We start from the raw sequence: 15,946 nt of genomic DNA on the forward strand, positions 1-15,946 counted from the left end.
AGCCTCTCGGGTCTTCCTGAAAAGATCCAAGAGGGCAGTGTGAACTATGATATTGGACCCTCTCTGAGAGGAGACCTGAGGACAGAGGCTTCCCCTTGAGGCTGTGGCAAGGGCTGGCTGAGTGGCTGACTCTGTCCTTATACACACAGTGTATCTGCCAACTGGTGAATGCTCTGGCGCTCAGCGGCTGCGGAGGTATAAACTTGGAATCCCAGCTGGAAAACATTATAGGCGTGCTGTTCCAGCAGGTGAGTGCTGGAGGCTGGAAGTACCCCGGGCTTGGTCTTCCCCTCTTCTGTGGAGGTGATGGTTACCCCAGCCCAGGTCACAACCTCCACTCGGCCCTGGGTTTTTCTCATGGTGACAGTAACTGCACACACCTCAGGCTTCACTGCCTGGATTCTGGTCACAGAGTGGATATTCTCTAAGAGGTAAATTGCATACATTTCTGTATGTTTCTTGGGGTGGAGGCCATTGTTGCTCCCTCTAAACTGGTTAAGGGCAGAGAGTCCAAACCGACCCATTATGCCTGTGGGAAATGGCAGGCCTTCTGTGTTGCAGCCTAGAGTAGGAAGAGGACAATTGAACATTTTGCAAAAAGGTGTTACCTTCCATGTATTTGCTGGCCACATCTTCTTTCCTTTGGGGCTGTGTAGGTGTGTTCCTGGGTTCTATTTTCACATTCTCCTTACGGGCAAGTGCCACACTTATTCTGGCTGCAAACCTCAGTTTACCATCCATGCCCAGAGCCCCTGATTTTTCAGTGTACCCGGGTCTGATGGCCTTGGTCTCCCCACAGCTGAGTGCAAAAGTCAACCCATCAGATCCTCACTCTCTGGAGAACTGCAGCCTCGCCCTGACGGCTTTCTACATCCTGGGTAAGTTAACACATTTGCCCAGCCCCAGGTATGTGTCCCTGGGTACTCAAGACTTTGTACTCCTTGGGGCGCTAGGTTCCCAAGATGGGCTTCTGTCCTTCAGACAAGATGCAAAGTATCCATGTAAAGTTTGCCTGAAATTCAATGAATCTCAAAGGGCATAGGCATTCTCCCCTCCCTATCCCTTTGGTTACCACTCCCTTCCCCTGGGGTTGGCTCCCCTTTCTCCTTTGGTGATCCTGAGCTCAGAAAGGTGATAATGTGATTAAAGCACTGATGGTCACGAAAGAGGCTCTGACCTAATGGGAGAGCACATGGTGGGGCAGGGGAGGGACAGGCCTAGCTCAGGAAAAGCATCTGCCCCATGCTGGGATCATGGTAATGCTGGGCAAACACTGGCTCTCTTTCTTCCTCCTTTTTTCTCCAACGTAATAGACCCGAACTTACCCAGCTCATGGCATCAGTGGTTTGCTGTGAGCATGATTTTCTTCTGCACACCACCTCCCACTTAAACATACCCCTGACTCCCATGTATTCATGCCCTCTGATAGCCAAGTTATACCAGGATCAGATGGTATCCCTAATACTATCGGCCATGGAGTCCACTGAGCCAGCCAAGATAGAATCTGCCCTTCAAGCATTCACAGACGTGTTCCAGGAATGTGAGTACGAACTGAGCCTGGTCCTAGAGATCTTCTTGCTCAGGAAATCTTCTTTCTGGGGCAGACACTCCCATGTGGGGTAGTCAAAAGCACAGTTGTAAACTCAATATAAACTCAATGGTTTCAAATCCTGGTTTTGACTCTTATTAGCTGTGCAAACTGGGACAGATTACTTTTAGTCTGTACCTCTATTTCCTCATTTGAAAAATGGAGGTGCCTGGGCTGGGTGGCTCAGTTAGATGGAGTGTCATCCTATATACCACAAGACTGTGGGTTCGTTTCCGGTGAGGGCACATATCTAGGTGGGTGGTATGTTCCCTGATCGAGAGCATATGGAAGGTGACTGATCAATGTTTCTCTCTCACATTGATGTTTATCTCTCTTCCTCTCCCCCCCCCTCTTTCTCTAAAATAAAAAACAACCTATCCTTGGGTGAGGATTATAAAAAACAAAAATGTCGTTAACATTAATTCCTACCTTTAGGCATTTTTATTGAGAAAACATAGTGTAGGTTTAATTCTAATCAAGTGTCCATCAAAACTTTGCTGTGTGCCTAACACAGAATGAGGCACAGAAAATACACACATAAATAAGACATGGTCCCTGTTCTGAGGAGCTCACTGTCAAGTAGGGAAGAAGAGACTGTTCACACAGCAACAGGATACAGGATAATATGTGATAAGTTACTTAAATGTGAGCATGGCGATGGGCAACAGGAATGCAGAGAAGGCGTCAGTCAGGAGATGGGATAGACTCTATGTAGGAGCTGTGCTGAGAACAGAAAGGAGACTGAGTCAGCAGAAGGAATTCACACAGACAAAGAGCAGTGGTGGCATTTCTAAAGGTTGAGATCGCAGACGGTGAGCAGAACAGCATGGCCAGTGAGGCAGACTTGTGTGCTCAGCTGTGGGAGCCTGGCAAGGGCTGAGGCCCAAGCGCAACAAAGGGGGAGGGAGGAGACTGACACCTCCCCCCAACCCTGCCTCATGTATGTCTGTCTTTCCTCTAGTGCCTCTGACAGAGAAGCTGCTGCTCGTGGTGCTGAATTCAACCATTCTGGTGATTCAGGAGGACCTCGAACCAGTGAGCAGAATGGCAGAATGTTCGGGCTGGGAGGGCAATTGCTGTTTTGAGAAATTGGGGTCTGGTAAAATGGAGAGGGGAAGGTTTGGGGGAATGAAGAGACAGGTAAGGCATCCTTGCCAAGCTACTTCTGGTCTCAGATTTTTCTGCCCATGGGTTACATTTGGGCTTGTCAAAACCTGAGAAAGGTTTGAGAAGTGGACAGGTGGTTCCTTCATATTTTCTGAGCCTTTTTGGTGGGCAGTACTGTGGTGAGCCCAGTAGGGACATGAAGCTCTGAAAGATATTAATTCTGTCCCCCAAGAATTCAGTTTGCTTAGGGAGAGAAGTCCTGAAACAACACATCTTGCATGGAGTCTGAGAAGATCAATATATATTTTTTTCTTACCTTTTCTTTACATATATATATGTGTGTGTGTGTGTGTGTGTGTGTGTGTGCATGTGTGTGTGTGTGTGTGTGTAAATTATTTTCTTTAAAAATTTATTCAATTACAGTTGCTATACAATGTTATATTAGTTTCAGGTGTACATCTGAAATAAAAAAACTACTCCAAATCATGTCACAATTAAATTTCTCAAAACCAGTGAAAAAGAAAAATGATTTCTTTAAAATTAAATTTATTGGAGTGACATTGGTCAGCATGAACATACAGTTTTCAGGTGTGAGTTTCAGTATTACAAGATCTGCATATTGCTCCATGTGGTAACTACCCAAAGTCAGATCTCGTGTCACCATATATTAGTTCCATCTTCTCTCCCCACCCCTTTGATCCATGTTGAATTAATTTTTGTATGTGGGGACAAACTGTAATCCACTTTCATTCATTTCCATGTGGCTTTCCAGTTTTCCCAGCACCATTTATTGAAGAGACTATCTTTACTCTGCTGTGTCTTTCTGGCTCCTTTCTCAAAAATTACCTGTCCATATGCATGTGGTTTTATAGCCTGGCTCTCTCTGTTCTGTTCCATTGATCTGTGTGTCTGTTTCTCTGCCAGTACCATGCTGTTCTGGAGGTCATAGCTCTGTAGTATAATTTGAAGTCAGGTAGCGTGATACCTCCAACTTTGTTCTTTTTTCTCAGTATTGCCTTTGCTATTTGGGGTCCTTTGTGGTTCCATATAAATCTGATGACTTCTCATTCTATTTCTTTAAAAAATGACATTGGAATCTGCATATTGCTTTGGGTAATATGGCCATTTAAACTATGTTGATTCTTCCAATCCATGAACATGGAATATTTTTCCATTTTATTGTGTCTTTTTGAATGTTTTTTAATAATGCTTTGTGATTTTCAGTATATAGGTCTTCCACATTCTCTGTTACGTTTATTCCTAGGTATTTTATTCTTTTGATTGCAATTGCAGAAGGAATTGTTTTTTTATTTCTTTTTCTGAATTTTTGTTGTTAGTATACAGGAAGGCAATGGATATTGGCACATAGATTTTTGTAACCTGAAACTCTACTGTATTTGTTTATTGTTCCTAATAGTTGTGGGTAGTTTTTTTTTTGTTTGTTTGTTTTATTTTTGGTGGAGTCTCTAGTGTTTTCTTTATACAGAAAAATGTCATCTGCAAAAAGTTATAGTTTTATTTCTTCCTTCCATATTTGAATGTCTTTTATTTCATTCTCTTGCCATATTGCTCTGCTTAGGATTTCTAGCACTATGTTGAGTAAGAATGGTGAGAGTGGACTTCCTTGTTTTGTTCCTGATCAATCTCTCTCTCTCTCTCTCTCTCTCTCTCTCTCTCTGTCTCTCTCTCCCCCCCCTCTCCTTCTCCCCCACCTCCAACCTATCTAAAATGAATTTTAAAATATTTTAAAAATTGGCAAAATATTTGAATAAATATGGGGATATCAAATTAGCACTGGAAAAGTTGATAAGAATCATTTAGAAAAATTTAAAATTACATTGAGATGCCACTATACATCTGTAAATTGGCACAACCATTTTGGAAAACAGTTTGGCAGTTTTTAAAAAATTAAGTGAGAGATTTGTAGTGAAAGAATGCAGATCAGTGGTTGCCTGGGGAAAGGAACGTTGTTCCGAGGGGAGGGCAAGAGGGGTTACAAAGAGATAAGAGGAAAGTTTTAGGGGTGATGGATATGCTTATTATCTTAATTGTGGAGATGGTTTCAAGGGTGTTTACATTTATTAAATAGTATACTTAAAATATGTGCAGTATATTATATATCAACTAGAAGCCCAGTGAACAAGATTCATGCACTCAGCAGGAGAGGAGGACGGGTGGGGGAGGGACTGGGGGGTACGGGGTCCCTGAGCCCCGCCTGCGCCCTCTTGCGGTCCAGGAGCCCTTGGGGGTTGTCCTACTGCCAGTTTAGGGCTGTTCCCTGCTGGCCTAAGCCAGCAGTCGGACATCCTTAGGGCTGCCTGCACTACCACTGTGCTCACCATGCTTCTGGATGAGCGGTGCTTCCCCTGTGAGAGCGCACTGACCACCAGGGAGCAGCTCCTGTGTTGAGCGCGTCATAGTGACCAGTCCTTCTGCTGTTCGGTTGATGTGCCTATTACCTTTTTATTATATACAATTAGACATCAATAAAGCTGTCTTTTAAAAAAACAAAATGGACTGCTTACACATGTGAAAACTGAGGCAATTTGTAGCCTCTCACACAAGTGAGAAGAAAAACCCATAAAACAATACAATCCACTAGATATTTAGGATTTTAAGTGTGGTTTTCCAAATTGTGCAAGACAGAACAATAGAACCAGTTCTTTCTTTGGCCGTGATTCCTTTTTAAAAAATTTAATAAATCTTTATTTTTCAGATTATTATAATAGTTTCTCTTTTTCCCCCCATAGCTCCCTCCACCAGGTTCCTACCCCACCCTCTGCCCCCTTACCTCTCCCCCCGTCTTCATTCATAGGTGTACGCTTTTTGTCCAGTCTCTTCCCGCAACCCCCACCCCCCTTTTCCCTAGAAAATTGTCAGTCCACTTCCTTTCTATGCCCCTGATTCTATTATATTCACCAGTTAATACTGTTCATCAGATTTTTTATTCCCTTGGTTTTTAGATTCACTTTTGATAGATATGTATTTGTTGTTCTTAATTTTTATCTTTACCTTTTTCTTCTTCTTTCTCTTCTTAAAGAATACCTTTCAGCATTTCATATAATTCTGGTTTGTTGGTGATGAACTCCTCTGGCTTTTTCTGATCTGTGAAGCTCTTTATCTGACCTTCAATTCTGAATGATAGCTTTGCTGGGTAGAGTAATCTTGGTTGTAGTTTTTTGCTATTCATCACTTTGAATATTTCTTGTCATTCCCGTCTGGCCTGCATAGTTTCTGTTGAGAAATCAGCTGACAATCGTATGTGTGCTCCCTTGTAGGTAACTAACTGTTTTTCTCTTCCTGCTTTTAATATTCTCTCTTTGTCTTTTGCTCTTGGCATTTTAATTATGATGTGTCTTCGTTGGTCCTCTTTGGATTCCTTTTGTTTGGGGTTCTGTGTGCTTCCTGGACTTGTAAGTCTATTTCTTTCACCAGGTGGGGGGAGTTTTCCTTCACTATTTCTTCAAATAGGTTTTCAGTATCTTGCTCTCTCTCTTCTTCTGGGACCCCCATAATTCTGATGTTGGTACACATGAAGTTGTCCCAGAGGCTCCTTACACTATCTTCATATTTTTGGATTCTTTTTTCTTTCTGCTTTTCTGGAGGAGTGTTTTTTGCTTCTTTGTATTCCAAATCTTTGACTTGATTCTTGCGATCCTCTAGTCTGGTTTTAGGTCTCTATAATATTTTTTATTTCAGTTACTGTATGCTTAATTTCTAGGTGATCCTTTTTCATATCCTCGAGGGTCTCGTTAAATTTATCGGCCTTTTCTAGGAAATTCTTGAAAAACCTTATAACCGTGGTTTTGAACTCTATATCCAGTCATTTGCTTTCCTCCATTTCCTTCATTTGTGACCTGCCTCTTTGTCTCCACAATTGAGCTGCTTCCCTGAGTTGATGGAATGGGTTTGTGTGCTAGGTGTCCTAGCAGGGACTAGTGGCTCAGCCTCCCCAGTTACCTGAGGCGAACATTCTTGGTGTGCCCCTTTGTAGGCTGTGTGTGCAGTCTTGTTGTAGTTAAGTCTTGATTGTTGTTGGTGTCACTGGGAGGAATTGACCTCCAGGCCAATTGGCTGTGAGGATCAGCTGTGTCTCCACTGGGAGAGCTTCTGTGCTCAGCTTGGATGGGGCGGAGTCTCAGGGCTGAGCAGACAGCCTTAGTTTTTCATCAGCCCTGCCCTAATGGGCCCTTGTGTCTCAGTGTCTTGCAGCAATGGCTGCACGCACCTCTGAGAGAAGGCTCCTCTCGAGTTTCGCCCGCTGCCAGACATTCCAGTTACTCCCCAAATGAGTCTGGTTACCCAAAAGTCTCACCTGGAACTGGAGTTCAGTGCAGTTGGGAGGTTTTGTTTCCCTCTTGAACGAGAAAGCTAGCTGCGTGCTTGCTGCCTGCCCTTTCTGCATGCTGCAAGTAAGCCAGCCACTTATTAAGCCACCACCCCCCCTTTCTGCTCGCAGGTCTCTGTACCTCTGTCCTCCACAGCTCCTCTGAGTCTCAGTGTCCTTTTCTCTTTCCTTCTAGTTGTAAAATTTCCACTCAGCCAGCTTTCTGTTGGTTCTGGACTATGTCCGCTCTGTCGTCCAGTTGTAGTTTTGAAATTGTTGTGCAAGGCAGCAATATAGGGGTTTACCTATGCCGCCAACTTGGTTTCTCCCTGGCCATGATTTCTTTGTCCTACTTCTTTAAAGTCAGCCAACACCTGCAATGCTGTGTTGCTCTAAAAGTTACCGTGGAATAATGAGGTTACTTGGGTGAGGTGGAGGAGCAGCTCATGGCAGTACTTGGCTATGGAAAAACTAGCCTCTCGGGTCTTCCTGAAAAGATCCAAGAGGGCAGTGTGAACTATGATATTGGGCCCTCTCTGAGAGGAGACCTGAGGACAGAGGCTTCCCCTTGAGGCTGTGGCAAGGGCTGGCTGAGTGGCTGACTCTGTCCTTACACACACAGTGTATCTGCCAACTGGTGAATGCTCTGGCGCTCAGCGGCTGCGGAGGTATAAACTTGGAATCCCAGCTGGAAAACATTATAGGCGTGCTGATCCAGCAGGTGAGTGCTGGAGGCTGGAAGTATCCCGGGCTTGGTCTTCCCCTCTTCTGTGGAGGTGATGGTTACCCCAGCCCAGGTCACAACCTCCACTCGGCCCTGGGTTTTTCTCATGGTGACAGTAACTGCACACACCTCAGGCTTCACTGCCTGGATTCTGGTCACAGAGTGGATATTCTCTAAGAGGTAAATTGCATACATTTCTGTATGTTTCTTGGGGTGGAGGCCATTGTTGCTCCCTCTAAACTGGTTAAGGGCAGAGAGTCCAAACCGACCCATTATGCCTGTGGGAAATGGCAGGCCTTCTGTGTTGCAGCCTAGAGTAGGAAGAGGACAATTGAACATTTTGCAAAAAGGTGTTACCTTCCATGTATTTGCTGGCCACATCTTCTTTCCTTTGGGGCTGTGTAGGTGTGTTCCTGGGTTCTATTTTCACATTCTCCTTACGGGCAAGTGCCACACTTATTCTGGCTGCATACCTCAGTTTCTCCATCCATGCCCAGAGCCCCTGATTTTTCAGTGTTCCCGGGTCTGATGGCCTTGGTCTCCCCACAGCTGAGTGCAAAAGTCAACCCATCAGATCCTCACTCTCTGGAGAACTGCAGCCTCGCCCTGACGGCTTTCTACATCCTGGGTAAGTTAACACATTTGCCCAGCCCCAGGTATGTGTCCCTGGGTACTCAAGACTTTGTACTCCTTGGGGCGCTAGGTTCCCAAGATGGGCTTCTGTCCTTCAGACAAGATGCAAAGTATCCATGTAAAGTTTGCCTGAAATTCAATGAATCTCAAAGGGCATAGGCATTCTCCCCTCCCTATCCCTTTGGTTACCACTCCCTTCCCCTGGGGTTGGCTCCCCTTTCTCCTTTGGTGATCCTGAGCTCAGAAAGGTGATAATGTGATTAAAGCACTGATGGTCACGAAAGAGGTTCTGACCTAATGGGAGAGCACATGGTGGGGCAGGGGAGGAACAAGCCTAGCTCAGGAAAAGCATCTGCCCCATGCTGGGATCATGGTAATGCTGGGCAAACACTGGCTCTCTTTCTTCCTCCTTTTTTCTCCAACGTAATAGACCCTAATTTACCCAGCTCATGGCATCAGTGGTTTGCTGTGAGCATGATTTTCTTCTGCACACCACCTCCCATTTAAACATACCCCTGACTCCCATGTATTCATGCCCTCTAATAGCCAAGTTATACCAGGATCAGATGGTATCCCTAATACTATCGGCCATGGAGTCCACTGAGCCAGCCAAGATAGAATCTGCCCTTCAAGCATTCACAGATGTGTTCCAGGAATGTGAGTACGAACTGAGCCTGGTCCTAGAGATCTTCTTGCTCAGGAAATCTTCTTTCTGGGGCAGACACTCCCATGTGGGGTAGTCAAAAGCACAGTTGTAAACTCAATATAAACTCAATGGGTTCAAATCCTGGTTTTGACTCTTATTAGCTATGCAAACTGGGACAGATTACTTTTAGTCTGTACCTCTATTTCCTCATTTGAAAAATGGAGGTGCCTTGGCTGGGTGGCTCAGTTAGATGGAGTGTCATCCTATATACCACAAGACTGTGGGTTCGTTTCCGGTGAGGGCACATACCTAGGTGGGTGGTATGTTCCCTGATCGGGAGCATATGGAAGGTGACTGATCAATGTTTCTCTCTCACATTGATGTTTATCTCTCTTCCTCTCTCCCACCCCCCCCCTCTTTCTCTAAAATAAAAAACAACCTATCCTTGGGTGAGGATTATAAAAAACAAAAATGTCGTTAACATTAATTCCTACCTTTAGGCATTTTTATTGAGAAAACATAGTGTAGGTTTAATTCTAATCAAGTGTCCATCAAAACTTTGCTGTGTGCCTAACACAGAACGAGGCACAGAAAATACACACATAAATAAGACATGGTCCCTGTTCTGAGGAGCTCACTGTCAAGTAGGGAAGAAGAGACTGTTCACACAGCAACAGGATACAGGATAATATGTGATAAGTTACTTAAATGTGAGCATGGCGATGGGCAACAGGAATGCAGAGAAGGCGTCAGTCAGGAGATGGGATAGACTCTATGTAGGAGCTGTGCTGAGAACAGAAAGGAGACTGAGTCAGCAGATGGAATTCACACAGACAAAGAGCAGTGCTGGCATTTCTAAAGGTTGAGATCGCAGAGGGTGAGCAGAACAGCATGGCCAGTGAGGCAGACTTGTGTGCTCAGCTGTGGGAGCCTGGCAAGGGCTGAGGCCCAAGCGCAACAAAGGGGGAGGGAGGAGACTGACACCTCCCCCCAGCCCTGCCTCATGTATGTCTGTCTTTCCTCTAGTGCCTCTGACAGAGAAGCTGCTGCTCGTGGTGCTGAATTCAACCATTCTGGTGATTCAGGAGGACCTCGAACCAGTGAGCAGAATGGCAGAATGTTCGGGCTGGGAGGGCAATTGCTGTTTTGAGAAATTGGGGTCTGGTAAAATGGAGAGGGGAAGGTTTGGGGGAATGAAGAGACAGGTAAGGCATCCTTGCCAAGCTACTTCTGGTCTCAGACTTTTCTGCCCATGGGTTACATTTGGGCTTGTCAAAACCTGAGAAAGGTTTGAGAAGTGGACACGTGGTTCCTTCATATTTTCTGAGCCTTTTTGGTGGGCAGTACTGTGGTGAGCCCAGTAGGGACATGAAGCTCTGAAAGATATTAATTCTGTCCCCCAAGAATTCAGTTTTCTTAGGGAGAGAAGTCCTGAAACAACACATCTTGCATGGAGTCTGAGAAGATCAATATATATTTTTTTCTTACCTTTTCTTTACATATGTGTGTGTGTGTGTGTGTGTGTGTGTGTGCGTGCATGTGTGTGTGTGTGTGTGTAAATTATTTTCTTTAAAAAATTTATTCAATTACAGTTGCTATACAATGTTATATTAGTTTCAGGTGTACATCCTAGTGATTAGACATTTATTTATGCAACTTATGAAGTGATCACCCCAATAAATCTAGTACACACCCACATAGTTATTACAATATTATTGACTATGTTCCCTATGCTGTACTTTACATCCCATGAATATTCTATAATTACCAATTTGTATTTCTTAATTCCTTCACCTTTTCGTCCATCCCCCCCACTCCCCTCCCATCTGCCAACTACCAAAATGTTCTCTGTGTCTATGAGGCTGTCTCAGTTCTGCTTGTTCATTTATTTTGTTTATAGATTTCACAACTAAGTGAAATAATATTGCATTTGTCTTTCTCTGTTTCACTTATTTCACTCAGCACAACACCCTCTAGCTCTATCCATGCTGAAGATGGCAAGATTTCATTATTTTTTCATGGTTGAGTCATATTTCATTGTATATATGTTCCACTTCTTCTTTATCTATTCCTCTATTGATGGATACTTAGTTTGCTTCCATATCTTGGCTAATGTAAATAATGCTGCAATAAATATATGAATATATATGTCTTTTCAATTTCACGTTTTGGGTTTCTTCAGATAAATATCCAAAGCTTAATTGCTGGGTCCTTCTTTTTCTCTCCTTGTAGGCTTTGTTTTAAAGTCTATTTTGTCTGATAGTAAGTATTGCTACTCCAGCTTTTTTTGTTTTGTTACCATTTTCATGAAATACCTTTTTCCATCCCTTTATTTTTAGTCTGTGCATGTCTCTTTTTGACGTGAAGTGACTCTCTTGCAGATAGCATATGGAAGCATCTTGTTTTCTTATCCATTCAACCATCCTATGTCTTTTTATTGGAGCACTTAATTCATTTGCATTTAAAGTAATTGTTGATAGATATGTAGTTATTGCCATTTTATTATTCATATTTTTTATATTCCTTTCGTCTTCTCATTAAAGAAGACCCTTTAACATTTCTCCTAATATTGGTTTGGTGTTGATGAACTCCTTTAACTTTTTCTTGTCTTGGAAGCTCTTTATTTCTCCTTCGATTCTAAATGATAGCCTTGCTGGTTAGAATGATTTTTGGTGGTAGGGCTTTGTTTTTCATCACTTTGAATATATCTTGCCAGTTCCTTCTGGCCAGCAAAGTTCCTGTTGAGAAATCAGCTGACAATCTATGGAAGTTCCTTTATAGGTAACTAACTGTTTTTCTCTTGCTGCTTTTAAGATTCTCTCTTTGTCTTTAACCTTCTGCATTTAATTATCATGTGTTTTAGTGTGGGCCTCTTTGGGTTCATCTTGTCTGGGACTCTCTGCACTTCCTAAACTTGTATGTCTATTTCCTTGACCAGGTGAGGGAAGATTTCTGTCATTATTTTTTCAAATAAGTTTTCAATTCCTTCCTATTTTTCTGGTCCTGCTGGCACTCCATTATACGAATATTTGTATGCTTGATGTTGTCTCAGAGGCCCCTTAAACTACCCTCATTTTTCTTTTTATTCTGTTTTTTTTTTTTGTTTTGTTTTGGTTTTTTTTTGTGTGGTTTTTTTTTTTTTTTTTTTTTTGCTGTTCTAATTAGGTATTTTCTGCTACCTTATCTTTCAAATTGCTGATTCAATACTTTGTGAGAAACCATATTTTTTAACAAGCTCTTCAAACAGGGCTGGAGACAGCACAGACTGCTTCAGTTCTGGATCACACAGAATAGGGGAGCAGGGGAGGAGTGGAGCAGTGGTTTGGGGTGCCAAAACCTCTGTGTCCTCGCCTGGAATGTGAAGGGCCCTCAGGACTTGTGGGACTTGTTCCTAGCTTTTCCTAGGAAGGCCAGACCATGGGACATTCCTGGACTCAGATTCTCCCACAATCCAACACTCCTGCTAATTTTTATATCTCTGGGGAAATAAGGTGAGGGCAAGGTAAGTACTTAGCATTCTCCAGGAAGGTGGTGGGAGCTGAAATGGTTAGAACTTCAGGGCAAAGTACAGAAGTGGTCAGGTTTAGTGGCTGGTGGTCTGTCATTATCTAGAGCCTGCTGTAGAGTCACACTGGGTTTGGTGTCAGGAGATCTGATCCCCTTACCTGCCTTGGTCCTCTGTGTCCTCACCTGGAATATGAAGGGTCATACTGACAGTCCCTGTCATTCTCTCTGTCATGTGATGGTTTGTGACTCCACAGGTGCTGAAGGTCCTCATGCACTTCATTGAGATACTGGAACAGCATAACTACTTGGCCTTGCCCCAGGGGAACACTATAATCAGCTATATCATCAAGATCATGGAGTCTGACCCATCTGTAAGCAGGGGCTGGGCAGGGAGGGGACCAAGGATGGGAGCACACCTGAGGGGATGGAACAAGAGGAAGGCAGGGTTGGGAGCAAGAGGGAAAGGGGAGGGTACGCCTGGCACATGTGAAGGGTCTTTGGCCTCTAAAACCCTGAACAGTGAGCCAGGGAAAGCCTTGAACACAGAGACTTAGCTAGCATTGTTTTTGGATTTAAATCTTTCCTTTTCATATTCTAGAATGAAGAGGACATCCAAATAATGTGTTCCAGAATCCTACAGATGGTATAAACAGCTAGGGCCAAACAGGCCTCTCCATTTCCTCCTCCCCTGGCTCCCCCGAACACTACCCTGACCCCCACCCCAACTGCATCCCACCTTCCCCCTCCATCTAATGTCTTGTGGTGTCTCTTTCACCTCAACCCACCTCCATTTCATTCCACACAAGTGCCTGGGGTTCCACTGAGAAGGGCTCAGTGCCGCAAAAGCAGATCACTGGGTGTGGATCTGGAAGCCAGAGTCTGAGTCCTGATCAGCCAGTTTTCTAGCTGTACAATCTTGAATAACTTGTTCTCCCAGCTGCATTTTCTTCTTTGATAAAAGAGGGGGTGATTATATTCCCTGACTGTTCTCAGCAACCTCTAGGGATTTTTGGAGGCTCATATGAACTGATTTGCATCAAAGCTGAGGAAAGGGCTGTGGGAGGAAAAGGAATTAAGACTTAATCTACCTCCCAGTAAGCTCTGCCTCCTGACCTTCAGCATGTCTCTGACTCTGGAAGGTTCCTCAATGAAGGTGATTACAAGTCACACATTCCAAATTTCAAGAAGCCCTCATCTATCACGTCAACTTCTTCCTGCTCTAATTTTAATCAGGACCCTGCTTATACTTTTCTCACATGGTGTGAGGGGTGAGGGTCAGGGGTGGAGAGAGAGAGAGAAAGAAAAGGGAGAGAATGAATATGAATGGGTTAAGGGGGCTCTGTATACAGGCCTCAAATACCCCTCCAGGAAGGGGAGACAAGGGCATGGGGTTGGAGACTTATGACTGGGGCTGACTTGGGGCTTGGCATTGAAATTCTTGTCACATGTCCTGCCAGGTATCTTTGCCCAAACTGGTCACTTTGGTGTGTGAGCCCAACAACACCTTGGCCTTCGTGCCTCTGTGTAAGGCAGCCACACAAATGGCTCTGAAGGCCCGTTCCCTGGGCCAGGTTCCTTACCTCAGCAGCTTTCACTTCAATCGTAAGTACAAGGGTGGGGCAGCCTGTGGAGAGGTGAACATTAAGTCTGTTTGTGGGCATGGAGTGTTGGAGTTGGGGACTGGCTGAGACACCACAGGGGAGCGGGTGCAGAGGATGCTGGAGGGGGGATTGTAGGTCCCAAGCTTGGGCCATGATGGGAAGAGAAAGGCAAAGGGTTAAGACAGCAGCTTAAAGTCATTTTGCCTCTTGAATGAAAAGCGGTTGCCTCTCAAAGTCACAGTTCCTTCTTGCCTTTACTCCTCATTATAAAACACTCGAGTCAGGATGTACAAACATTGTTAATTACAAAGTAATGAATACACACACATTGCTGACCCTTAGTTCTTCCTTTGCCCTAACTCTGAGCCTCACTCTGTGCTCACCCCATCCCTGACCTCTAACCCCAGTGCGAGTCAGGGTTAGAGTTAGGATGTCTGTTCAGCATATCACATGGTATGTGTGTGTGTATGTGTGTGTGTGTTTAAAGGCTGAACATGTAATGGTTTGTGTTTTAATCTGAATCAAAATGTTATAGCTCCCATGGCATTGGCACTGATGTTCCCTGTCCTATTTGCTCTTTCTCCTCCTCTGAAGTACTGTGGGGAGCTGCCAGTGCAGGCAGGGGGTTGAGCATCCTGAAGTGTGCACTGACTCTGTCCTCTTCTTTTATCCTCTCTTTACCTTAGCTACCCAGTTCATTTCACCACAGAGACTCCTGACCCATCTTGTGGTAAGTGATGCCAGAATGAGTACTATAGTCATACATCCTTCCATCTACTCATCAGCCCATCCATCCATCCATCCATCCATCCATCCATCCATCCATCCATCCACTCATTTCACAAATAGCTGGTTACTACTTTGTCTCAGGCATTATGCTGGGTATGGAATAATGAGATAGGGCCCAGGATCACAGGGGCCAAAGAGCATGCAGGAGGGACCTGGGAGCATAGTGGTGAGGCCTGGAGATGGGAAAGTGGCCATGGGAAAGGCTTAGCCTGTCTCCTATGTGGCCTTATTGTGAGCTGCAAAAAACAGGAAGTTTTACTAAAAGTCAAGAAATAGGAGATTATGTGCATATCACATGTGGAGGATATTGTTGGTCAATGAAATGAAATAGCAATAGATTAATTTTGTATATAGAGTTATAGATTTTTAAAATATCTTTTGATAAGCATTTAAAATTTCAGTAAGACGTTTTGTTTTGTTTTTTAGCTCTATAGTACCTGTTTTTCTCTTTTATGTACTTTCTCAGCTATGCTTTTTCTACAAATCATATATACTTTTCATGGACTATTGTCAATGAACATGTTCATTGTTTTGTTTTTAATGTGGGAGTTTTTTGTTTTTGTTTTTTTAATCCAGGTTTAGTCTTGATAAAGTGTCAACAATAAAGATTTAAAAAAAAGCCTAAATAACCTATAGCTGTCATTATCTCTACCTTCAAGCTGAAGAAACACAATCCAGGAGGATTTAGAATCTTAAGCGAATTATTGGGGAAACTGGCACCTGAATCCAGGTTTCTTTCCTTTTTTTCTTCTTCCTTTCCTTTTTTCTTTCTTTCTTCCTTTTTTTCTTCTTTCTTTCTCCTTCCTTCCTTTTTTTCTTTTTTTCTCCCCACCCAAGGATATTTTTCCATTGATTTTTTAGAGAGAGTGGAAGAGAGAGAGTAAGCCAGAAATACCTGGGTGAGAGAAACACATCAATTGGTTGTCTCCTGCATGTGCCCTGACTAGGGCCCAGGCCAGGGAGGAGTCTGTAACCCAGGTACGTGCCCTTGACTAGAATCATACCCGGAACCCTTCAGTCCACA

General features: G+C 43.9%; 1 protein-coding gene across 1 annotated transcript in view; it reads left to right on the plus strand.

Annotated features, from left to right (window-relative positions):
• LOC307101113 (maestro heat-like repeat-containing protein family member 1) overlaps positions 1 to 15,946 on the plus strand; it is a gene marked incomplete at its 5' end in the record, with an annotated part of 62,753 nt that overhangs the window by 19,357 nt on the left and 27,450 nt on the right. Inside the window, 8 exons of the mRNA XM_079773807.1 lie at positions 7,645 to 7,743; positions 8,296 to 8,374; positions 8,926 to 9,036; positions 10,052 to 10,230; positions 12,787 to 12,903; positions 13,131 to 13,175; positions 13,990 to 14,134; positions 14,820 to 14,863. Of these exons, the coding sequence (XP_079629933.1) occupies positions 7,645 to 7,743; positions 8,296 to 8,374; positions 8,926 to 9,036; positions 10,052 to 10,230; positions 12,787 to 12,903; positions 13,131 to 13,175; positions 13,990 to 14,134; positions 14,820 to 14,863 (819 nt within the window). The remainder of the gene's footprint in view (positions 1 to 7,644; positions 7,744 to 8,295; positions 8,375 to 8,925; positions 9,037 to 10,051; positions 10,231 to 12,786; positions 12,904 to 13,130; positions 13,176 to 13,989; positions 14,135 to 14,819; positions 14,864 to 15,946) is intronic.

This window comes from Cnephaeus nilssonii, assembly GCF_951640355.1.
Source record: "Cnephaeus nilssonii genome assembly, chromosome: 6".
NCBI lineage: Eukaryota > Metazoa > Chordata > Mammalia > Chiroptera > Vespertilionidae > Cnephaeus > Cnephaeus nilssonii.